The sequence below is a fragment of the Triturus cristatus genome, chromosome 11, assembly GCF_964204655.1.
Source record: "Triturus cristatus chromosome 11, aTriCri1.1, whole genome shotgun sequence".
NCBI lineage: Eukaryota > Metazoa > Chordata > Amphibia > Caudata > Salamandridae > Triturus > Triturus cristatus.
The window spans coordinates 903,296,232-903,322,821 of record NC_140594.1 but is presented as its reverse complement, the minus strand read 5'-3'; the positions used below and the strand labels follow the sequence as shown (position 1 = coordinate 903,322,821).

The 26,590-nt window shown below is 42.3% G+C and overlaps 1 protein-coding gene across 3 annotated transcripts in view; it reads right to left on the bottom strand.

Moving 5' to 3' along the window:
* Positions 1-26,590, bottom strand: part of MME (membrane metalloendopeptidase) — a 523,853-nt gene that overhangs the window by 335,663 nt on the left and 161,600 nt on the right. For all 3 annotated transcript variants that reach the window (XM_085634818.1, XM_085634819.1, XM_085634817.1), the window contains exon 3: positions 14,091-14,126. In XM_085634818.1, coding sequence (XP_085490944.1) covers positions 14,091-14,126 — 36 coding nt within the window. The remainder of the gene's footprint in view (positions 1-14,090; positions 14,127-26,590) is intronic.

Below are 26,590 nucleotides of genomic sequence, written 5' to 3'. Positions count from 1 at the left end.
TTTTCTGTAAATTCACATTATCTTTCTCAGTCATTTGAGAATGAAGTCTGACATTCTCAGTAAAACATGTACATCCAACAAGGGCAGAGACTGTCAGTTGATTCCTTTGTGTTCTACTGCAGCTTCCCAGAGTGTTCCAAAGAACTACTAGAGCGCTAACAGTCCTACTTATGATAAACGTATGGCACACCTGAAGCCGTCTTGCTTGGATTAAAGTGGTAACTCTTAAAACATTTAATTTAAAAAGGAACAAAATGAGGGGGTTCATTTTTCCATAAAAAGTATGATTAGTGCTGCAGAAAGAAAAATTAGGGCACATTTTGAGTGACTTCTCAAATCCTCTTCTATTTCATTAACAAATTCTGACATGCAGACTGAAACATGCACTTTCAATACCAGCAGCAGTTTTCCCTGGTGAGCAGTAGCTTTACTACAGTGATCTAATGAGCAAAAAGAGTGCTAACATTCTGAATTTATGGCAAATGTGTGACACATCTGAATGCCTTCTTGATGGAATCAAAGTAAAAAACTGAAAGTATTTCCTACTGAGGAGACTGCAGTAAATGAGGAAATTAGGAAACTTCATAACAAATAAGTCTCCCAAGATGGCCACCAGAGACAAAAGAGCCCAAATGTAGCCCAAATATCACCCAGATGTAGCCCAAGTATAGCCCAATGACAGAATGTCCCAGAATGTTCTTAAAAACAACTAGAGCGCTTACTGTCTTCATTATGACAAAAGTATGGCACACCTGAAGCCATCTTGATTGGAATAAACTGGTAACACTTAAAACATTTAATTTAAAAAGGAACACAATGAGGAGGTTCATTTTGCCATAGAAATTATGATTAATGCTGAAGAAAGAAAATGAGGGCACATTTTGAGTGACTTCTCAAATCCTCTTCTATTTCATTAAAAAATTCTGACATGCAGACTGAAACATGCACTTTTAATACCAGGAGCAGACTTCCATGGTGCAGTAGTTTTACTACAGTGATCTAATGAGCAACTAGAGTGCTAACATTCAGAATTTATGGCAAATGTGTGACATATCTGAATACCTTCATGATGGAATCAAAGTAAAAAACTGAAAGCATTTCCTACTGAGGAGACTGCAGTACATGAGGAAATTAGGAAACTTCATAACAAATAAATCTCCCAAGATGGCCACCGGAGACAAAAGAGCCCAAATGTAGCCCAAAATCACCCAGATGTAGCCCAAATATAGCCCAATGACAGAAGTGTGCAAAACACTTATTATTTTGTGTTTTTGCAGTGTTATATAGTGCAGACTTGTCAGGTATTGGAGTGCTTTACATGAGCATTGGTTACATCACACAAGAACAAATTCATTTTGGTTGTAGACATGGGGAGACTAAGTGATTTGACCAGAATCACAGAATGTCGAGCTGAAGCAGAAACTTCAACCTGGTTCCCCAGTTGCAAAGTCTGCAGTTCTGGAAGTAACACCACATCCTCTCCCCTAAGTGCAACATTTAATCAAGTGGTCAACTGGATAAAAAAACATAAAGATAACAAATAATTTAAAAGTGCTTTGTCGCTATTTGAAAACTCAGAAAATATGTCCTTATTTTAGTCTTTTAGAGCACTAACCATAATTTTGATGCCAATAAGACCCTCTCATATATGTAATTTCTAAAGGAAATGCTCTAGGTATTACAGTTTTGATTACATCAAGATGATGTCAGGCGTTCCACACTTTTGTAATAAATATAGAATGTTAGCAATCTAGTTGTTCATTAGGATACTGTTGAGAGGCAGAGGCCAGGGGCACGGACTCTGAAAATTGAAGGCAGGTAGGAGGGTGCAAAGGCAACAATTTAACCACACTGAGCAGGCAGGAAGGGCCGTGGAAGCACAACAGACTATGGAGGGCAGTGGAAAGGGGGGCAGGGGCAACAAACCAACAATACAGGACTTGCAAGAGAGGCTGTTGGAGGGAAGATCTATTACGGGTCAAGGAAGCTAGGGGCGGTCCCCAGATCCCCGGGAGCCACCACAGAACTGAGCAGGAGAGTGAGTCAGGGACAAAAGGGGCACCTTAATTTGAGCCGGGGTGCCTAGGAACGCTTGCTCCAAAAATGAAGAAAACAGACATATGAGACATGGAATTGGAGGCAGAATACAATGGCAGTTTAATGAGAAGATGCAACTTCAAAGAAACCGCAGAATAGAGACATAAAGTACAAAATACAGAATCCAGATAATCATACAGCTGTCATAATATTCTCTGTATCTCAATTAATGTACTGACAGAGAGAGAGAGAAAACACATCTATAAATGCATCATGAGAAACAAGTTACACCAAGGAAAATGTTACCTAGGAACACTCACGTTTACTCTTAGAGCAAGCATTCCTGCAATTACAATACAAAATCTTTTAAATGCAAAAGTAAAGAGAGCAATGGTTAAACATAACATGACATTTCATATAGGTAAAATAGAATAAGATACTTCAAGCAAAGCAGAGCAAGACATTTTAAGCAAAGGAAGACAAGAGCTCCCAGCTCTTGGGGAAACCTGCACTGCCTGTTAACCTACATACAGACAGCGAGGTAGTCAGTCGATATCTGTGGGTGCTCCCTTTTTATATCATTTTGTGGGCTCCTTTGCACGCTACATCTACCTACGTATGCTACCCAAAAGCTTTGTCTGCAGATTTTACCAGACATTTCGTCATTTACCCACTTAATGCTGACAATGGGCTGGGTGAAAAGGTCAGTCTCTCAGGCCAATCGCTTATCGTAAGTTCCATAGAGCAAGCAGAAAATAATGGGTATTGTACGGGAATTCAATATATTCATGTATAAAATCTCCTCAGTTCTCCTAACTTGACGCTCTGCGGTTGCCACTTCCTTAAAAGCGGGAAACCTTCCCAGGAAGCAAGTACCAGTCCAGGATGCAGCCTACTGTATGTCGACAGCTTCAGGGGGATGTTGAACTTTGATACCGAGCACGGAGCACTCGGGTAGGGTGGGGGCTACTAGTTTGGATCAGAAGGCCTCGCAGACCTGCCTTCAGACTGCTATACACTAATATTGCAGAGCTATGGTCAATTTAACAAAGAGGCCTACATATTGAACAGAAGGGCCTACACAGGGGTTTTATGCTGGCTGAGTGGTAAGGATGTCTCAGGATAATTATATAGCAACACAGGACCCACTGGTCAATTTAATACGGCCTACAAATGCAGCTGGCAGGGCAAGGACAAGGGTCTCATACTTCAGGTGTGGACAGAACGGGCCAGGGGCCCCCTGTGATACAAAATCTACCCTCCTTCAAGGCTGTGGCAATGTAATAGACCATTGTGGGCAGAAGGAAGAGGCAATGGTAGTACAACCATACATGCCAACAGACCCGATTCAGCCAGGAAACGTCCAATGTTTTTAAGCTCAAATGGGCTTTATTTGATCTGTCTCCTGTCTACAATATCCTCTTTTTCAATGTAACTCAAAGGGGAAAATCAATACCCCAGTTTTTTTTCAAAATCTCCCTCTTACCAAGTTCAAAATGTTCGCAAGTATGGTACATTGGATCATGGAAGGAAATGAGATAGGGACATGGACTTGGATAACAGAGGACAGGAGGGACATGGAGAGGTGCACCAAACTGACCCTGCAGGGCAGGCATCAGGGTTTGCAGCAGCACAATACACCACACAGGGCATGCAGGATGGGAGTGCAGCACAACAATCCATAGAAAGCAAGAGGGAGGGGACAGGACCATGCACATGGACAACAGAGAACAGAGGGGCAAGAGGCAATGGTAGCTAGCTGACCATAATGGACAGACAGGAGAGAAAGCTGCAGCATAACAGACCATAAAGGGCAGGAGGGACGGATCAGGGGCATTACAATGGAACAGACAAGCCAGGAGGGAGGGAGTAGGGCTGGGGGCAAGGGGGCAGGGCAGGAGCAGCAAGATAGCCATGGAGGTCAGGCAGGATGGGCACTAGAAGCAAGACACACCATGAAGAGCAACAGTGAGACTGTGATGGCATTCACACAGACCATGGAGGTAAGGTGGGAGGAGGTCAGGGGCAGCTAACTGACCACACAGGGAAGGTGGGAGGGGCCATGGCAGCACAGAAGACCATGCATGGCAAGTGGGAGGGTTAGTGGCAGCACAATGGCTATGATGGGCAAGAAGGAGGGTGGAGGGGCATTCACAAAGGACGATGGAGGATAGAAGGGAGGGTCAGGACCTGTGCACAGACAAAGTTCAGGGTAAGGGACCTCACAACAGACCACACGGGGCAGGCAGGAGGAGCAGTTGCAGCACAACAGACCAGGGAGGGCAGAAGGGTGTGGCAGTACAATGGACCATGTAGGACAGGAGGAAGAGGATAGGGGCATGGCATGTGGACAGGCAGGGTGGAGGTGGCAGGGACAGCTTACAGTCATCTGACAATGCTAGGCAGGTGGGAGGGGAGTGGCAGCTCAACAGAACACTCAGAGTAGATAGGAGTGGCAGGTCCATGGGACATGGTGGGCAAAAAGGATGGAGCAGCGGCATGCACAAAGACATCGGAGGGCAGGGGGAAGGAGAATAGGGGCAGCAAGCTAAGCACAGAGTTTAAGCAGGAGGTCAATGATGGGGCATAGAATTGGGCAATGGAGGGCAGAAGGAGTGGACTGGTACATCATACTAAATTGAGGGCAGTGGCAGCACATCAGACCATGCATGGCAGGAGGGAGGAGGCTAGTCCATGGATTCACACAACAGAGGATAGGGATGAAGGGGATGGGGCAGCAAGCTAACAGTTCAGAGAAGGCGGGTATTAGGAACTTTATTGTTTTTAAAACATTGTGTCTGTGCGAACTACTTAAAATATGAACAAGTATGCAGCATAATCTCACTTTTATTCAGGAAGAAGAGGACGTTTGTGACTGTGACTCCGGGCTCACTTGGCAGAAACACCCCCTGACCCTCCACCCCCTATCGCAAAATGTAATGCCCGTGAAAAGGGTAGGTGAACACAGTGTTATATAGAACATAGTCCTGAGAGCACGATTGAAAATGAAAACTAGATATAGTGTATGGTATAAACTATGCACCAAAAAGTGTGATATAAGATGAACCGGGCGTGAAATATAATATGCAATACATTGTGCGCAATGACAGATTCATTGGAGAGCGCGAGATAGCACAGGCACTAGCGCGTGCTATGCGATATGCGCCTTGGAGTGTAATATGCACAGGGCAGTGTTGTGTAACCTAACTAGTCTCTAAAGTTGTAATATAAAATATGTGCTGGGGAGTGTAACGTTGCATATGCACTGTGACAAAGATATGGATCCCAGATTGTAATATGTATGGCATAGCACTGTGCGTTATAACATAGGCATCGAGGAAGGCACGTTAGATGGGGCAATATAACCCGTGCGAAGACAAGTGTGGCATGACATATTCACGGGGTGGTGTTACAGTGCACATGGGCTAGAGAGTGTCATAGCATATGCACTAGCTAGTGGAATACAACACAGAGGTGTGTGGCACTCGGCAGGCAATGGTGGGTGTAACACAGCATTGGGCTCTGTCAGGAGCACGCTGTGACTCTCAAGTGATGTTCGTCCCCTTTCCAGAGAGTAAAATAAAAAGTATTACACATCCGGCAGTGGATGTGTGTTTTATTAACCGTGAGGGGGGTTTCTTGCATAGTTTTGGTCGAATTTTTGTCGAATCCCCTTTGAATGGCTTGGTGTGCATGTGTATTAAATGTGCCCGTCAATAGCTACCCATGTTTGTATAAATAAACGACAAGGGTGTCTACCAGGATTAGGCACGGTAGGGCATCAGACATGTCAGAGCTTCACTAGTGGTGTAAATACATTCCACGTGGATTCATTGCATGCATAGTCGCCTTTTAATGAATATCACACAATTCGTCATGGTGATAGGTACGTACGGTTTGCCCAGCATGTCCTAGGTGTGTCTATAAATATATATTTTTTATAAATAATAAAAAACAGTGGCCGGCCCTGGGGATTGGGGTCAAAAAAATATAATTAGGAGACTGGCCCTGGGGGATGGGGTCATCAGGGCCAATAAATTAGAATAAGAAGGGGAACCAAACAGCCCCCCTTCTTAAAAAACTAAAATAAATAAAAGACTGGCATCGTGCCGGAGGCCATGCCCCCTCCGTGCAGCACTCTGCAAACGCGCCCCCAACAGGCATCTCCAGTATGCGCCAGGGAGCTGCGCTGCAGCCAGGTGTTCTGAGGCCAAGCCCCTTTTTACACCTCTCTGCAACGCAGCTCTGTGGCGCTTACTGGAGGTACCTAGTGGTCTAGTTTGACCCTAGAGACCCTTAGGATTCAAGGGGACTTAATCTCTCAACTTAGAACAGCCACAGGGCGCGTTTACACAGTGGTGAAGGGAGGGGACGGGGCCTGAGGTGACGTGTGCAAACACGCACTATGGCACGTTTTAAATTGGGGCTATAATTTCCCTTCAATACTGAGGGCCCCTGGGGGCTAACTAGCCCACCAAGTGCTTCCAGTAAGCGCCACTGAGCTGCATTGCAGAGAGGTGGTCCAGGCCGTGCCACTTTTTACACCTCTCTGCAACGCAGCTCTGTGGCACTTACTGGAGGTACCTAGTGGGCTAGTTGGACCCTAGGGACCCTCAGGATTCAAATGAACTTAATCTCCCAACTAAAAATGGACACAGGGCGTGTTTACACAGTGGTGAATGGAGGGGACGGGGCCTGAGTTAACGTGTGCAAAAACGCCCTGTGGCCTGTTTTAAGAGGTAGTTTTAATCCCCATGCCCTATTATATACTAGGGGCTTACAGAGGAGGTCATGCTAATCACAGGGGGACCCCAACGCATAATGTTCCCTAGTGTATGTAGGTGTTTTCACTGTATTCTAAGTGTCTTTTAACATAGCACTGGCTCTAGGACTGGTTAGTCAGACTCAGTTACCACCAGTATCCGTCTGAAAAAGTTGAGGGTACAGGATGATTTTGCAACAAGGCTTCTTTCTGCTCTTCTTTTTGTTCTTTCTGCACGTTATCCTTCTTCCTGCACTTATCTTCGTATTTGAGGACTTCTGTTGCTTCTTTCTGCACTTCTTTTGTTTCTTTCTGTGCATTTTTTCTTCTTTCTTCACATGTCCTATCTCTGTAGGCATAGTTAGAAATTAGCATTTAAAAAACCTTTGAAATTCACAGAAAAAAACATAGGTTTCAGGCACGTTATAGTTAGGAATTAGCATTTAAAAAACCTCAGAAATTCACTGAAAAAACCATAGGTTTCAGGGGTGTTATAGTTAGCTGGACTTTTCACTTGTACAAAACCATTGAAATTCCCCCGTTATAGTTAGTTCAGCTAACTATAACTCGCGCGCCCGCAATGCACTGCTGATGACGTCACATATTACATCACTCATGACATGGTCAGTGACATCACTCATGACATCACTGATGACATCTCAAATGACATCACTGATGACATCATCCTTGTGATAGAGTGGCAGACCTCCTCTCACCCTAATATAACCTTTGATACACACATTCAAAAATAGAGACTAAAATTTTCAAAACAATGGACATACCAATACCAGTTACAACAACCTCTTCAGTAATTCTAAGATCCACATACACATCCACTCATTCACCAACAGTCCTATACAGTCACTCATACATGTACTCACTCATCATATGTACTCATACACCTATACATCCTGTTACACAATGCCACTCATCCATAGAGTTACTCACACACATAGTCACTCATGCTAATAAAGAATCAAACATACATTTACTTGCATATACAGTTATACACACACCACCATACTTACTTCTACGGAAACTTACACATACTTAGTCTTTTAAACAATCACTTATAGAAACACATACTTATTCATACAGGAACTCTTTCAATCTCTCACTCTCACATATACTCACATATATACACCAATAGTCACATATACTAGTTTAAAACATATGTAGTTACTCATAAAGACACTATTGAGACAGTCATTCACTCACTAACACACCCATACACACACTCATCCACCCATACAGTCCTGCACACATGCTGTGTTCAACACATACAAACAGTGAGTCACTCATTCATGCACCTATGCACTACGTAATACCCCCCACCGAACCATGCAGACACTCAGACTGATACTCAAAAAACCAACTAATAACCTATATAGACACCCATGTAGCTACTCACCAACCCATGCAGCCACTTATACACAAAGTGAGAGACTGATACAGATATTTACATATTTAAACATTACTCACTAAGCCATGTATTCACTATGATACACTTAATCAGTCAGTTACACAATCAATTTTTCAAAAACAAATCATCCATTTAGACACTTATATACCCATTTATTCTTCCATCGACCTTGAGATATACATATATAAAACATATTTAATTTTCAGAAAAACACACATTCACTGGATGATGTCATCAGTGATGTCATCAGTGATGTCATTTGAGATGTCATCAGTGATGTCATGAGTGATGTCACTGACCATGTCATGAGTGATGTAATATGTGACGTCATCAGCAGTGCATTGCGGGCGCGCGAGTTATAGTTAGCTGAACTAACTATAACGGGGGAATTTCAATGGTTTTGTACAAGTGAAAAGTCCAGCTAACTATAACACCCCTGAAACCTATGGTTTTTTCAGTGAATATATATATATATATATATATATATATATATAAAATTGAAATAACATTATTTTTTAAAGCTTAATTAAAAAAAAAACACCTAAGGTATAATGTGCGTATTTACTTATTATGTATTACAACTTACAAAAAAGCATGTCATGAATTTGTTTCAATTACTTTATTTAAATAAAAAAAAACACGTTATCTTTATATTTAAATTAAAAAAGCTTGGAATATTTTTCATAAAATATTATTATTCTAAATAATTTTCTCTACATAAAATTACATATTTACATATTTTTAAAAAGTCAAAATGAATTAATATTTTTGTATTATTATTTGCTGTTGGGTTCTAATTTAAGTCCTTGCCTCTAATATTTTCTATGTGAGTGTGTTGAAGTCCAGGGTCCTTTGTGGCAGCAGTACCTTTACATATTTAACTTTGGCCTTGCTTCAGGGTGTGGACACAAGCAAGTCTACGCTTATATTCAAAATGGCGAATAGCCAAAAGTAGTACATATAGTACTAATTGGCTAATTTACTAATATTTTTTGCTGGGTTTCAGTCACAAAAGTGATGCGCACCAGCACAATGTGTTTATTTTTAATTTATTTTGAAAGTTGCCTCAAAGTAGAGCAAAGCAGTGCTTTGCACTGTTTTGCATTACTTTGCGTCAGGGGGCATTCCATGGGTGATACTTGGGTTTTTCCATGCACCCACCAATGAGTTATAGATGTAAAGCTGTATCTGTGCTGAAAAGAACACATCCAATGTCGAAAAAGTTTTAAAGTTTATCTATGCACAGTATTTTGTACTGGAAGGGTACCCTTTCAGTCCAAAACGTATGCTAGATCACGCACAGACCCTTTCACTATGGTGCAAAAGTGTGTGTGTATCACTAGGCAGCCTAATTGTGCACCAGGGGGATGGATGACACTGTGCTAATCCTATATGTAAGACTTTGCTGTATAAATGGCAAAAGGCTTTGTCACTTTCTACTTTTCTGTGGATGGCACTGTGCTAATCCTATGATTAAAATCAGCTATAAAAATAAACATTTGATGTGAGCGTAGTGTCAGTGGTGTTATCGGGCACTCCTTAGAAAGGATCTGCTCTCCGTCTAAATTGGGAACTACTCAGACTGAAAAGGTTATTGGGTTGATATACATATATATGGCAATCATCCTTGTATAATTATAGTTGAGTAGCACATTCGATTTAAAGTGAGTGTTATGTTAAATTTTCATAATTTGCTTTCGCGTAATTATACAAAATTATGGCAAAATGTATGTAATTGCACATAAATATGTAGAATGTGAATCCATCATTTTTTGCTATATATTAGGGCAAAATACATCCTTGTGTCAATGTCTAGCGCTGTGATGCATTTAAACATGAGCAACACAAGCAACAGCCCTCATACTCTGTTGTTCCTGTACTTTCCAGAAATTGTGCCTGTAAAAAATCTGGTTATTTATCCCTCTGCGATCCTGTGGCTGACTCCCCTTTCCAGCCCTATCAGAGCTTGTTTTTTTTTCCTACACCCCTGTCTTGAACCCTCTCCCCCCACCCTCCCTCATGCTCCAGGTAACTTGTATATGTTTCAAATTTTATGCTATGGTAACTGATGTAACTGTGTGCAACTTGTTCTTATGGAAAGCACTCTGATACCTCGGGGTCTAGCCAGCGCTATATATAACTCTTCAAATAAATCAAATAAATAAATAAAAATAAAGAGAGGCAGAAGCCATACTCAAGCAACAACCACAGTCCTTGTCAGGGTAAACTAATTTATGCTTTTGCATTATTCATGTTATGAGGTAGGATGTGATATAGAACATGGTTTTCTCCAGTCCATATTAAACATAGATTATTTTTGCCCAATGGCAAACCATGAAGTCAACCTATTTGTTTCTATTTTTTGCCGTCTTCACCTAAAAAGGAGTGGAACAAATATACATTTTTACACTTTATAAATGTGAGTAATGAGGCTGGGTTTGAAACAATTTGTTTGCTCCATATATTTTTATGAAAGCAGCCTAAATAGTGTGCTTCGTTGTTTCAACAAATATTTCTCAGTGACTTGTTTGTTATATAATATATAAAGTTTGATTTTTTTCAAAGGACTTATGAGTCAGATATTTATGCAGTAGCTTAAACAATATTTTTCAGTTTTCAAGTGTGACGGCTTTCAGATCTGCTTGTTTTCCTTTTTAAATACAAGTAGACACCTATGTGTGAAACTGAAGAAATTAGTGCAAGCTCCAGCAGCCCTTTGCGGCAGGTGGTGACAGTTCCCAATGTTACTGATGGCCCCTCAGTGTTCCATGGAAGACTGGTGTCACTCAACAACCATACATGCCATCCACTGCTCTGACCCCCGCGTCCTTGTCTAAAGTTTTCTGCCAGCCCTGCCCACCTGCTGACTACCTGTCATCCATCCCCTGGCTGTGACACTCCATGCTAATGGTCCTCTTCTCAAAGGTATATGTACATGTGTAGATTTTCTACAAGAAAATTTACATTTACACTTTTGAGCGACTTTATTACTTTTGGCTAGTTGCAGTTTACTTGTGTAAAGTGAATCCGAAGTATAGACTTACATGTGCCTATTCCCTGCAATGGGGTTAGAGACAGTAAAAATGTCAAATACAACAGTAAAGTTACTAACAGTATTCACTTTACAACTGTATTTAATGTTCCAAACTTGGGGGGGAAGATATAACTATGCTGAAGTATGGAAACAAGTTAAACATTTTATAAAATCTTTTTAAAAAATTAGAAAAAAATGTGCAAATATTAATGTTAACTAATTTTACATATTCATTTTCAGTGTAGAACAATATGAAAAAGTTACAATGGTAATATTTTAATTTTATATTAGAATTGTATTTATTTTGAAAGTCCTAAATTATTAAAAAAATATTTTAGTAAAGTTAAAATGTTGAACTCTCCCTCCCTAACCTTCCCTGAAGCCCTCAGCAATCCTCCCTTTACCCTCCTCAATTAGGGCACCATTTCTCCGCCCGCCACCGTAACGGTATGTGGGGCCACCTGCCAGGGGTGCGGCAGTCCCTCTGTGCCTATTATCATGCGACCGCCACCCTGGCGGTCGCATCCCGCATATTGAACATTGTGGTAGGCAGTGCTTCAAGCAGCACCAGCCGCAATGTCTAAGATGCATGTTGTGCATTGGCATGCACAACGTGACAGGCACCGCGCGGTGCCTGCCACCTTGTGTATGCCAGTGTTGGCGGGTACCATAGGTGCCCCCCCAAGTGCAGCCCCCCCACCCCCCTGGGAGCCCGCAACGGGCCCCCAAAGCAAAATCTGAATGCCTTTCCATGAAGGAGTCTCCGCCATAGAAAGGCATTGAAAAAGCCATATACTAATATGGATGGCGGTGCCTGCAAGGCACCGCCACCATGTTAAAGACTTTTCCACCCGGTCGGAAATCCGACCGGCGGAAAAGCAGCGGACGGTCTTTCTGTCCGCCGTGGTGCTCCATGCCATACAAATATGGTGGGAGTGATACGGGGCCATTTGCTGGGCAGATCGCCACCACCAGGCCGGCGGTGACCACCGCCTGCCCGGAGGTGGCGATCCGCCCGTCATGCTAATGACCCCCTTAGTCATATGTATTTCCCATTTCCAGCCACTCCCCTCTGTACCTTCCACATTTACTGCTGACACCTTTACTTACATGTGTAGAGATTTCTGCTGCTGGGGTGGAAATCTCCACACTGAAAGACAGGAGAGGCAGAAGCATAGACCTTGGATGTAGGTATGTGAACAGTATTTTGTAACTTGTTGGTTGTCCTGTTGAGTTCTACTAAACGTACCACAAAATCCCTTTTGTGTATCAGCTCCAAAATGTCCCTTTATGGTCTGACCTAAACATTCCTCAATGGTCTGGCCCACTCACCCTGTCAATAGTACCAAGTCACCCACCCCTGCACTGCCCCAGGCTTTCTACTGATAATGGCTGGGGGTTGCAGCCTTCAGTCACACCATTTCCTGCTCCAAGAGGCCCAGCCAAAGGATATAGTGGAGCAGTAAATTGAATACAGTAGTCAGATAAAACCAACAACTCTTCAGCTGTACCTGCTTAATTAAAAATATGCAAAGTTTTCACCTTATATCGACTTGAACAAGCCCTAGATGCTCAATTACCTTTTACATAAAGGAAAAAAACGAGGAGAAAAAAGTTTGATTTGTACTTTTTTGTACCAGAACAACATTTACATTGTTTTAGCCTATTTTCTTTTGTTTGTTTGAGAAAAACAGGGGCAAAACAAAGTGGCTCTTCATGTGGCCTTGAGACTTCACATAGGACCAGATGTAAGAAGCTTTTTTGAGGCCGATAGAGGTCAAATTCACAGAATCGGGCAATTTGCGTCTGCCAAAAAGCATTTTTTATTTACAACGGAATAATTTGCGATTCAGTAACCTCTTAACGAATTGCAAAATGGGTTTGTGATTCGATATTAGGAAGGGGAGTGTTTAGAGAGTCTCTTCCTAATAGCTGCTAACAGTGGTATGTATGAATGTTTCGTGAACGAAATGCCATTGCAAACTCAAAGTTGATGGTAACCCATTCGCGAATAGGAAGGAGTTTTCTGGGGACCCGATACCCTATGTGGATGTTTGTGAAAAGGGCCTCCACGGACCACTGCCTACTTTTAAAAAATGAAAAAGCATACTTTTAATTTTTCATTATGAAAAGCATCCCTTTTTTGCATTTAAAAACTACAAATTGCTTTATTTAAAAGCAATCACAGACATGGTGATCTGCTGGCCCCAGCAAGCCACCATCCCTGTGTTTTTTGCAATTCCCAATGGGTCTCAAACCAAGACCTACCTCATGAATATTAATGAGGCACATCTATTCGCACCCACTGGGAATCGCTAAATGTGTGAACACATTTGTGTATAGCTGTATGCAATTACCAAATAGCGAAATTCGCTATTAGGTAATCGCAAACCCAAAGCTACATACATCTGGAACATAGTTCTTTATAGCAGTTTCATTTAAGTATGGTATGTTTTTAATCAGCTGAATTGTATGATTGCACTGCATCCTTGATGAATGTAGGTATTTACCATTTAGCACACGTCTATGATTAAACATTTGCTCCGCTAAAAAAACACTCCCAAAAAAAATTAGTGTTCAGGTAAAGCAATTTTGTAATTTGAATGCATGGTATAGGCTTCACTTCAAGGGCTGTGTCCGCTTTTGTAATTATGATAGCAATAAGAGTTGTAAATAATTTTCAATCAAAGGAACAGCACAGTGATGAAATGACACACCAGCACATTAACAATCTGTAATGTAAAAATATTTCCCTTCACCTTATTATTTAAATGACAATTATATGACTAACATAACCCAATTAAATAAATATTGTTCCCTTCATAATGTATTACCTGATCGCACACAGTCTGCAGTTTTGCAAACGCCATCTAAAATAAAAGGTAAGCAAGACATTAATTATTTTAATTTCTTTTTTTAAATTCTTCATCACAGCAACATTTTTATTAGTGAAACACGTCTGAGTAACAAAAATCTCCACTAGAATGATGCACCATCATTGCAAGTTAATTATGTAGACAGATTCAATGAATGCATTAATGTAAAGGGAACAGGCTGGTAGATATGATGTTAAGTGGTATGTGCATTGCCTTGAGTAATTGATTACTTCCGTATTAGCAATCAGGAGAGCTGGTTAGCTCTGCCTTCTTTCTGGAAACTGGAAAATCAAACATACAAAGAAGGCAGCTGGTTATAACTGAGCTCTCTTAGTAATTTAGCCACTTGGCTTATGAGTTCTAAAAATTTCTTTAGAATTGTGAATAGTACAGCATTTTTCCTATGCCACATATCTATCTAAGCTTCATACCGCACAAGTTTCAGGTGTATAATAATGACAATGTGGTTTACCAGGGCAAATGTTCAACTCAACTAAGTAATGGCAGTGCCAGTGTCAGTTAGCCTTTCTGTTTTCAGATGAATTTCCATTTTGTTTGTTCCAGTGGCCATGATTGAATATTTCTACCATTGTTTCTCAGGGGTGGGTTTTTAATACCCTCTATTTACCACCTATATGTATGTGTGCTCCCTACAAACTTTTCTGCAGGGTTATTCGCCCGCCAGCTAAAACGAATTGTGGAATGCACCTGTTTGTATTTCATGAGGATGAACCTATAGGTACTTCATATTTTTCAGCCCTGATTTCATACATTACAATTTAGAGAAGAGGTGTCCGAAATTGGTCCACAAGGGTCAGATTCGTGCCTATTATTCTAATTAAGCTCATGGGATGGATCTAAAAATTATTAATCTAAAATGTAATTATTTGACTATTCAGGAGATATCCTAAAAATTTGCCACAAATCTGCCCTTCATTGTCCAATTTGGGATATCGCTGACACAGAGACAGCCAAAAACTCAAAGGGGGGCATTACGATGTCGGCACCGTACCGGAAGAGAGCTGCCTGACAATGAGTCAGTGGTTTTAGCCACAGTATTAGGATGCGACCACTCTATGGTCGTTCGAAAACTTAAATTTTTCTATTGCATCTTGTGCGGAAGAGGGAAAAGGGCCACAGCACAAGCTGCAATAGAAAAAATGATGTTTTCAATGATCCCTGCACTGTACGGCAGGCATCATGTGGTGCCTGCCACATGGTGCAGGGATGTTTAATGGGTCCCAGACCCTATATGAGAGGGCCAGGTGGAAAGGGGCCCTGCTAGGGGCCCCTAAAGTCACGTTCTGCCTGCCTTTTCATAGAAGGTAGACCGCCATGAAAGAGTAGGCAGAAATGCATAATCCCCATGGCAGTGCCTGAGAAGGCACTGCCTCCATTGTGGGGAATGCGATCCGACCGACCGCCTGACGGGCTCCTTGAGCCCATTGGAAGCTGTTGGTCAGTCCCTGCACCTATGCAGTCCAACTGTCCGCATTGTAATGCGGCGATCTGACCGCGGTCTCATATGTCGATGGGACCGACACCGACGGCACGACCAACATCGTTATGACCCCCAAAGTGTAATCCTTTTCTAGATTGATATTATGTTGTAAACTTATAAAGCCTTGAGTTCTTACAAGTGTGAGGAACTTTGATCTAGGCTTGCTCCTTTGTAAGGGTACCTCCAGCTCATGAACTTCTCGGCACCTTTCAAAATCAGTGAAATTGGTGTAGCTTTCAATAATTTCACTATGCGATGTTGTCCTGATTATTTCACATCATGGGCAATAATTTACATACATTCTCAGGAAATAGTGGTGCATCTGCAGGTAAAAGAAATTGGTAGGAATAGAAATTCTCCTAGTATGTGAGAGAAGAATTAGGATTTTGTTAATGGTAAATAGGTTATGATTAAGCTCTTGTAGAAATTGGATTTCTTGTTGGCAGAGGTGTGCACTCTGTCCGAGAAGGAACGACAATCCTAGTCAGGGTAAGTCACAAACACACCTTAAATGAACCTGTGCTCACCCTCTGATAGCTTGGCACAGAACAGTCAGGCTTAACTTAAGAGGCAATGTGTAAAGTATTTGTGCAATACTTCAAACAGTGACACAGTGAAAACATCCCAAAAAGACTCCACACGAGTTTACGAAAATAGAGAATAGTTTTATATATAAAACAGGCCCAAAATGACAAAAATCCAATAAGTAGAACTGGAGTTATGTTTTTATTTTAAGAATAAACTGAAATGCTGAAAAGCATAAAGCGCTGAAATGCTGAAAAGCATAAAGCGCCAACTGGGACTATCTGGTCACACTAGACTGTGTCAAATTCATATGTTCAGGCTGACCGCGATGGAACACAGGTCGGCTACAGGAATCAGCCTTGGCCTCCTGCAAAGTACCTTCGATGAGTCATTATCGAGGAAGAGATGTGAGATGCAAAGAGGGGATGTATCATTGACGATCCTTAAAGTGAAGGTGATGTGTTGACTCCAAGCTGCACAATGTCGAATACACCTCGGAAAAGGTGTCGCTGCACCACGCAATCAGCAAAGCGTTGGAGTCGATCCTCATAATGGCAGCGATGCATCCGCAGTTGGAGAGATGCACCGGTTCTGAGGTGCTGTGTCGATGGCGATGTGTGGAGTCTGCTGTAGCAGTACTTCAGACCCACTTTCAAGGGTCCAGGACTTGGTTGGCACCACAGGGAGACAGGCAGAGCAGTGACACAGATTACAGAGTCCAGGTACGGTAGCAGAGTGGTTGAAAGTTTTTGATGTCCCTGAGACTTCAGAACAGGAGGCAACCAAGCAAGCCCTTGAGGTCATTCTGGGTTCGAGTGATGTGGATCCAATCCTTCTCTGTCAGGCCTGGTGGGCAGAAGGCAGCAAGCCAGCAGAGCAGAAAAGCAGTTCTCCCAAAGCAGCAGTCCAGCAGATTGCCAGCCCTTTAACAGAGCAGTTCTTTTATCTGGCAAAGTCTTCGCTGGTCCAGAAAAGGACTGAAGTGGGAGGGTCAGAAGTCCAGTTCTTATACCTAGGGGTGCCTTAGAAGTGAGGGAGATTTTAAAGAGGGGCTTTGAAGTGCACAGAGGCTCTCCTTTCCTGCCCTGGCTCCAGATTCACTACAGGGGAATATGCACTCCTCTGTGTGGGGGCAGGACACAGACTATTCAAGTGTAAGTGTGAGGCTGTGCCTAGCTCCTCCCTCCCATCCTGCCAAGGATGGCCAATCAGGAAGTGGATTGTCAAGTCACAACTAAGCTCCCTTTTTGTCTGGCTGTCTAAAGGTAATACACAAACTTCAACTGTCACCCACCCCATATGTGTATTGGAGGCAAGCTGCAGGCACACAGAGCTAAGAGCTGAAAAATTATATCTTTCCAAAAGTAGCATTTTTGAAAATAGTAATGATAAATTCGACTTTGCCAGTAAAGATGATTTATCATTACCATTCCAGATGTATTAAACATGACAGAGCTACACCTTCTCAATCATGTATAACAGCTAATTGAGTGTAATAAGGAATCCTCAATGTTATCCTATGAGAGGTGTAGGCCTCACAGTAGTGAAAATAGAATTTGAGTGTTTTTACTGACAGGACATGGAAACTTAAAAGTACATGTCCTACCTTTTGATTACACATCACCCTGCCCTATGGACTACCTAGAACCTACCTTAGGGGTGATATATGTAAAAAACTGAGTTTTAGGCTTGGCAATAGGTTTTAAATGCCAAATCAATATGACAATCTAAGCTGCACACACAGGCTCTGCAGTGGCAGACCTGAGACATGTTTAAAGTGTGACTTGAGTGGGTGGCACATTCAGTGCTGCAGGCCCAGTAGTAGCATTTAATTTACAGGCGCTGGGCAACGGTACTGCACTCTAGTGGGGACTTATAGGTAAGTTAAATAGGCCAATTGTGGATAACTCAATCAAACCATGTTTAGGGGAGTGAGCACAAACACTTCAGCACTGGTTAGCAGTGGTAAAGTGCACAGAGACCTTAGGCCAACAAAAAGAATCCAACAAAATTGGAGACAAGCAGGTAAAATGTTTCGGGGAAGAAAACCCTTAGGCTGACAGGTATACCAGCTTTTTAATGCTACTCCAGAGCAACTACTTTACCATAACTCGTTGTGCTCCCAATTGCGGGCAATAAGGCCTGTTAATTATCCACAGGCCAGGGCACATAAAGGAAGGGGGAGATAAATAATGTGTTATTGCCCTGCAGGTATTAAAGCAATTAGCACATCACTCCTTGCGTGCCAACAGACCCAATTCAGGCGGTAGTATCTCAGTTTTTTAAGGCAAAAATGGCTTTATTTTAGGTGTCTCCCAACTAAAGTAGCCTCTGCTTTAATATATATATATGGGAACAAAATAATTTGACCCACATCTTTTTTCAAGATCTCCCAGTTTCTTCTTTTAAAATATTGTCATGTATGCCCCCCACCTGACATACCACCCAATATTGGGAGCACTGCAGGAGCAGACACAGCCTCTCACCTGAGTGGGGCTGCTTCTTCTGCACCTCCTGCCCCTCTTATAATTGGGTTCCATGGATACACATTGCTGACTAAGCTCCTTGTAAAGTGAATTCCAATGAAAGAAAAGTTAAAAAAACTGTTGTTTATGTTTTTCTACTTTTCTTTCACTGGTTGGGCTTTGCAAGAGCAAGGATAGGAGTCCAGACAGACATTGCCATCGCCCAAACATTCAGGTGAGCGGTTGCTCATACTCAGTGCTCCTTATACACCCACATTGTGGACATTGGGGGCTGGACAGCCACAGAATGCTTCCTTTGCTGTCCTGTAATATTAAATCAAACCAGCAAAAGGAGCATTCTGATTGGCTGACTAGCTTCCAACATTCTACTCTGAATGCTAATAAAGAGTTGCCCATAGAACTATAAAACAAGCATTGGCATAGCCAATAGGTCTCGCCTTTGGGACCTTCTAAGTGTTTAGCCATGCAACAGTTGCATAACTAAATACTTAGAAGGTCCCAAAAGCAAGACCTATTGGCTATGCCAAGCGGCCGTGCGGCCGCGAAAGTGAAAGTGATCGCAATCGTGATCAAACATCAAAGCAGCCGCGAAAGTGAAAGTAATCGCGGTCAAGCGCGGCGCGCGCGCCTGCGCACATGCACTGTAGCTCTAGTCTGGCCTGGTAGCACTTTTTGGAGCCCTCTCAATAAGTCTCGCCAGACCAGCGCATGCGCTGGGTCAGGCGAGACCTAACCAGGCACATTACAGAGTCTGCCTCTTAAATGCTCTGAATACAGCAATTTTACTGATTCGAAGCACTTTCAGGATAAAAGTAAAGTTTCATCCCTTCCTCCAAAACTAACTTCCTTTCAACCCTGCTAATAATCATGCACTTTGTTTCTGAAATGAAACTAAACTACTGAGAACAACATTCCCGTAATTGCAGAGGAGAAAAATTTAACCATAACATTACACATAAAACAAAAACCAGCAGCGCGCCAGGATCTATGAATGCAGTACACACATTTCATCTTCACATAAATATCAAACAAACATTGTGGGGTTTTTCCTGGTTGTTATTGAAAACAAGATTTAATTTTCACTTGTACATGAATGTAGTTGGGAAGGATAATGAACTTCCGTGTTGGTAAAGAAAATTCTGGTGCTTATGGTAATGGTCGATCAATATTTTATGTAAAGACCAAAGTTTAGCGTTAAGCATGTTTAGATCTCTTTAAGTCCTATAAAAGAAGGGATTAACTGTCTTCAGATAGCAAGAGATCCATGTCCCTTCAGCTGTTTTCCTGGGGCAACGTGTATAAACATTAGGAATAGCAATTACCTAATTGTGATTTTCTATGAATCACATATAGGTAATCGCTCCAAGACTTTCATTTAGCAATTCCTAAGGGGCCGCAAATCGACCTACCTCATTAATATTAACACGGTAGGTCAGCAGACCACCATGTCTGTGATTGCTTTACAATAAAACAGTCATTTTTTTTTTTAATGCAGCCTGTTTTCCTTAAAGGAAAATAGCTTGCGTTTAAAAGAAAAAAATGCTAAGTTTTCTTTTCATGTTTTACGAGTAGGCAGTGGTCCGTGGGACCACTGGCAACATTTTCGCCACAATTCCCAGAGGGAAAGGGTCCCTTGGGGACCCCTGCCTGTTTGCGTATAGGTTACCACCAACTTGAAGTTGGTGGTAAAACGTGAATGTTTTGCGACTGCATTCACAGTCACGAAACATTCATACATACCACTGAGATTCGGTATTTGGAAGGGTCGCCCTAAACAGGCCCTTCCAAATACCGAATTGCAAACCCATTTTGCATTTCATTAACAGGTTACCAAATCACAAAATAGGGTATGATAAATAAGAAAAGCCTTTTTTGCATTCGCAAACGGGCCGATTCTGTAAATTGGCCAGTTTGCGAATGCAAAATAGGTTCATATATCTGACCCCAAATCTTTTTCAATCAGACCCTTAAAAATCGTTCTTCTTGCCACTGTTTCCTCTACAAAATAACCATACACACAACCAGAGCCATACCACCGTATTCAGATTTGATCACAGCTATACTTACAATGGAAAATGTTGAAATTCATCAGGATAGCATGCAAACAAACCTCCTAAATTATGTCATAAAATAAAAATACAACTATTCACATTCGTTTATTGTATGCTGCTATGTTATATATTTTGCAGGACACGAAGGACAAACTAAATTGTATCTTCGATCTATGCAGCAGAAAAAGAATTGCTGCAGGCGGTGTTTATTTCTCAAACTTAAACCCAGAGGAAATCTTCTGACCAACATACATCTGGGAGATGTGGAAGTGCTGGAGCAGTTCCTGCTATTAATTTTCAGTAAGTGGAATGCCTGCCTGGCGTTCTGAATACCACTGTATTCACAGTACCTTTCTAGCGCCATCCCTCTAGCCCTGAAATCAATGCCAATCAGCAGAACCTGTTATACTTTGGAGACCTGCAAGATATGAACAGTGCCGGACAGGGGAACCAAAAACAGCCCTGGAAAAATTACTCAAACCAGTCTCGCTCACTTTGTCTTCTTGCACAATCTCTCTCTTATCATCCATTCTCCCTCTCTCTCCTTCTCCCCTCCGTCTCTGATCACTTTCCCTCTACCCTCTGCCTCTCTTTCCTTGTCTCTTGAAGTCTCCCCATGCCTGTTGAAGTTATCCTCGGGAAGCTGGGGAAAGTGACAGAGAGACCAGGAGTGACCCTGGGGATTCAAAACTGGCCTTCGGGAGGTCAAGCCTACTGGGGAAATGCCCAGTGGAATAAAAGGCCTCTCCATCTTACTACCTGCCTTGTATGAATCACACACATGCTACTTACGCCCATCACTTCACAAACTCTAATCCAAAAGAAAATATGCAGAATCTGCACAGGTCTGGAAAGCTTTTGATGCACCAAAGGCTTTTCTTAATTTTGTAAGTCTGTCTGGCTGCCTGATTATCAGGAACATTAACATTGCCATCCTGAATCACTGGGACTATTTGGAAACCTGTTATTGTTCTCCACCTCAATCCATATGAATGAGCAACTGGCAAGTCTGTCTTATCATGTTATTGCAACAGAGCCTGCCACACGCTTGTGTCACACCTACCTTCACAATCCCTCCTCCACCCCTGAAATTTGTATGAATAGTGCTTGCCTTATTAGCTGTTCAACAATAATTGCTTTGGATAATCATTTGAGGTCAGCAGAAGAGAAGGGAAAAGTGGTGACAGCTCATGTTGTACTCAGATCTGTCAAACCGTGATTCTGCTCCATTAATTTGTTACGGTTGATGTATGCTAGTACCAGTGCTTTCTTTGTACCAGTGGGTGCAGGTAGTGGGAACCAACACTCATTTTTGGGGACTGCGACCTATTTTTCATCATCAGACTTTGACACAAAATAGACAGAAAGGTAGTAGAGAGGAAAAGATTGAAGGAGAGAAAGATAGGATAATGGTGACAACGGAGTACCATGGGGTGAAACATAACGTGAGTGAGATAAAGTGACAGGAAGTGTAGGGTGGTGGAAGAAAGGGCCATGGGTGGAATCAGAGCCAGACAGCCGTAGTATTAAATAACTGCAGCATAAAACAGCACAACTGCAAGGCTCCTAAGGAGAACACAGGGATCCTCTACCTATTGTTTTACACATTGAGCACTGACTAGTATCTTTCGAGGAGTATATGTTTGAGATTAGGAAATGGCTAGACCATCTATTGAAAGGAGATGAGCAATGCCTCCATGCTCAAGAATGAGATGTGTATCTTCTTTTGGTGGTACTCTCAGTTAAACATATTTTGCAAATACCATCAAGGAGAAAACATTGGTTCGCCACAACCATAAGATTAATTGAGTATGTGCGAGTTTGCCAGCATAGTCATCTTGGCACCAGGGAACATTTATCATCGGCTTCTTCTCTTTTTACTCGTTGATTGTAAGCTTGCCTTTGAGCATGTGCATCACTCTGCTTCCATTTAGCTAGATTTGAGCTAAAGAAACACCGTAAGTATATATAAATACATAATACATACTGAGGGAGAAAAGCTAGCAAAGTTGTAAAGTTTTCTGAAGGAAATGTGTGAGTGATTGTTTCTCGATAGGAAAAGGACGATTGGTCCAGAGTTGTGAGCCAAATAGCCTAAGGATGCGGTCACCTATGTGAGAACATTTCGCATGGGGATATCAAACAACAGCGATGAGCATGAGTTGGAATGGTTGGCTTTCACATGAGTGAATTGAGAGCAAAGGGGATTTTTCCCTTGCATAACAAAAACCTGTGCAGAAGACTATGGGGCCTATCCACAAAGGTAAAAGTGTAAGTGTAGCTTAAATTTTTAACTTTGGAGCAAATTTCCTACTTTTTGGTTCTTCATCATTTTCGAGCATAAATTTACTCTAAAGTGTCGACTTACATGTCTACACCCCTGATACCAGAGAGTGGAGCCAAATGTATAAGGCAAAAGTTACTACTTGTAGTTTTTAACATGTAAACTGATATTTCCACCACCATAGTGTAGAACTAACCATTCCTCATTTACACCCACCAACTCAGTCAGCTCAGTATTGCCTATACAGCTAACTTGCTGAGAAAGATGCATACGGAAAGCAATCAGTTTTGTTCAGCTATTAGTTGTTGCCCTTTCTTGCTGATTTGGTCCAGGCCTCCATGCAACCTTTATCCACCAAATTTAAAATAAAGCTGCTGAGCTGGATATTTCAGACTTATCTTCCAAATTTCCGAGTGAGGATTGATCCGCATTCATTAATAAGTTCGATATTGTCTTATTGCAAGATACTTGGTTATTGCATGATGTTTTTTATGGTTTTATGTGCCTTAATTTCCCAACTTTACCAACTTTTACCAACTGCTTCTGGTAAGGCAAAAGGGGGTCTGCCTAACTGGTTTAAGGTCTCAATTGCCTATAACATACAGATGCTTACTGCTGAGGGGGAAAGTTGCAGGCTTTTGACTTCAGATGGGGATCCAATTCTCTACTAAGGATAGCCAGAATTTTCATAGCCTATTTGACTTTATTGATAGAGTTGTTAATAGAAATATGGGATTCGATTCCAGATTTAATCTTTTATTGGCTGCTGATTTCAATGCCAATCTGGGTTCTTTATCATCGCCGTCTTCTATTAACTTCCCCTTTCCACATTATGGGCAGGGCACTCATTCAATACAGGACTCCAGGGGTCGTTTGTTTTCTACCTACCTGGCATCCTACGATTTACAGAGTGTTATGCCTAACCAGCAGCAGGGTGTGCCAACCCATATGAGCAGACATTTTTTCTCTATAATTGATTATATTGTCATCTCTAGATCCATGCATAACTATGTCTCCAATGCGGAAGTCCTGACCTGTGTATATAGCAACCAGGTTACTATCTACACAGAGGAGTTGGCCTAATGGCTAGGGCGCTCCACCTCGGACCTGGGGAACTGGGTTCAAGTCTCGGTAATGACGCTGAACATCCTGTGATTCTCGTCAAATCACTTAATCTCCCTGTGCCTAACAAAAAATGAATGTGTGTTCTCATGTAACGTAACTGGTGCTATGTAAAGCGCTCTGATACCCGATTGGATTTGGGTCAAGTTCGCGCTATATAAAACTCTGCAAAAAAAAAAAACAACACAACCCTGTAACCGTCATGATAAGTATCCCTAAGAAAGTATCTAAGCCCGCAGTTGGCCCCAAGCAGCCTATTTCAACAAAAGATTCTGGGTGTAGGCTAGTATGGCAGTCAGTAAAAATGACCTAAATCCTGCAGAAAACTATGGTTAGAAACACGGATTTGATTAGTTCCTGCCTGTCTACTGACAGGGACCCGGCCTCTATCCTCATAAGCTTCTGAATGATGAATTCTAAGATTAGGGCTCTGCTTACTAGGCCTATTGGTAATAGAACTGATAATAATGTATCACGGTTTGATAAGGCATGTAGAACAGCAAATGCTAGACTTAGAGGGAAGCTGGAGCGCACACCCAGAAATAGAGAATCGATAAGAAATTGTAGAAGTGAATATAAGATGGCTCTAAAAAAGAGAAAGGTCGACCTGAAGATTGAACACTTGGAAAAGTTGATGTATGCTTGTAAAACCAAAGATACACAGGCCTTTTGGAAGCTAGTAAATGATGGTTTTATGAATAGGATGTGAGTGCATGTTGGGCCTGAGGCGTGGGCACATCATTTTGGTAATATGTATTTTTATTGTCCTAATGACTGCGTTCAGGTTACTGAGAGTGGAGATTACCTTGCACTTCCCTTAAATTTTTAATTTTCTATAGAGGAAGTGTTTGAAGCCATAGTCAATAGCCCCTGTAAAAACGGCTGCAGGGCCAGATGGGATGCCTCTAATGCTACACAAGGAAAATCCTGAGTTTTGGGACTCCTTAATAGCTAAAATTATAAACACAGCGTGCAGGGTTGGTATACCAACTTCCTGGTGTTCGGCCTTAACTGCCCCTATATTTAAAAAGGGGAACATGCAGGAGCCAAACTTTTACCATCCCATTTCTGTGCTTGATTTTGCCTCTTTCTGCTCGCTACTGGCCACTAGTTTGCCTCATTCTTCTTGTTGCTGATCTTTTTTTCCCCTATTTTTGCTCATGGTTGACCTTTATTTTCCTTCTTACTGCTCATTTCTGACTTTTATTCTGCCTCATTCTGCTCGTTTCTGACCTTTATCTCACCTCTATCTGCTCACTGCTGACCTTTATTCTGCCTCTTTCAGCTCATTGCTGACCTTTATTTAGCCTCTTTCTGCTTGTTGCTGTCCTTTATTTAATCTCTTTTGGCTTGTTGCTGACCTTCCTTTTCCCACTTTCTGCTCGTTCTAAACCTTTATTCTGCTCTTTCTGCTCATTTTTTACCTTTATATTGCCTCTTTCTGCTAGTTTCTGACCTTTATTCTGCCTTTTTCAGCTCATTTCTCACCTTTATTTAGCCTCTTTCTGCTCATTGCTGACCTTTATACTGCCTATTTCTGCTCATTTATGACCTTTAGTCTGCCTCTTTCTGCTCATTTGTGACTTTTATTTTCCCTCTTTCTCCTCTTCCCCGGGACCGTGATGGGAGCCTCAAGGCCCCGCAGTCCCAGCCAGCTCCCGACTCCTGCTTGATATAGCAGCTCCCTGCTTGCGGAAGCAATGTTTTCATCTGTTTCACTGCAAGCATATTTGCATGCAAGGAAACAGATGAAAACTCTGCTTTCTGCAACCCGGAGCTGTTTGACATCTCTGGTTTGCAGAAAGCGGATTATGTTTCCTTTTACTTTCTGGGAGCCCTCTGCTCCCACCGAGCAAAAGTAAACAGCTACCTCCAGAAGGTTGGCACCTCGGGATGTAGCAGGAGCTGACCCCAGGGGGTGGAGGTTCCGAAGGCCATAAATGGCTCCACAGGGTTCCCCTGGGCCATAAATAGCTCCACGAGGGGGAGCCATGTGGCCCCCCTCCATCATACAACTTTGCCCCTGGGAGGTGGTATCCCCAGGGACAGGGGTTCGCAACAAACCCCCTACATGAATTTATTTCAGCCCGTGGAGTTAGTGCTTGCTAGGGCTGTGATGGGGCCACGTGTCCCTCCCCCTTAAATTTAATGGGTTGCACTGAGGAAATGGCAGTCCATGGGTCGCAGGCAGGCCCAGTGGGCCCATCCGCATTTACATTTTTAAGTGGTTTGGGTAGTGGTGGTCCCAGGAGCAGTGGGGGGGCCATGCGGACCCCCTCAATAATTTATCTTTTCCCCGGGGAAGTGGCAGCCCCTGGGGGTTTCCTAAGTCCTAGGAGGGGGGCCTGTGTACCCCCCTCTTTTACATAACTGCTCATGGCCCAGGGACCTGGCCCACCCAGTGGTTAAAGATTACAGAAGCGAGGGAGCTTGCACTTCTTTTCTTTTTTTCAGCGGGATCCAGGTATCTTTTGCATCTTCCACCGAAA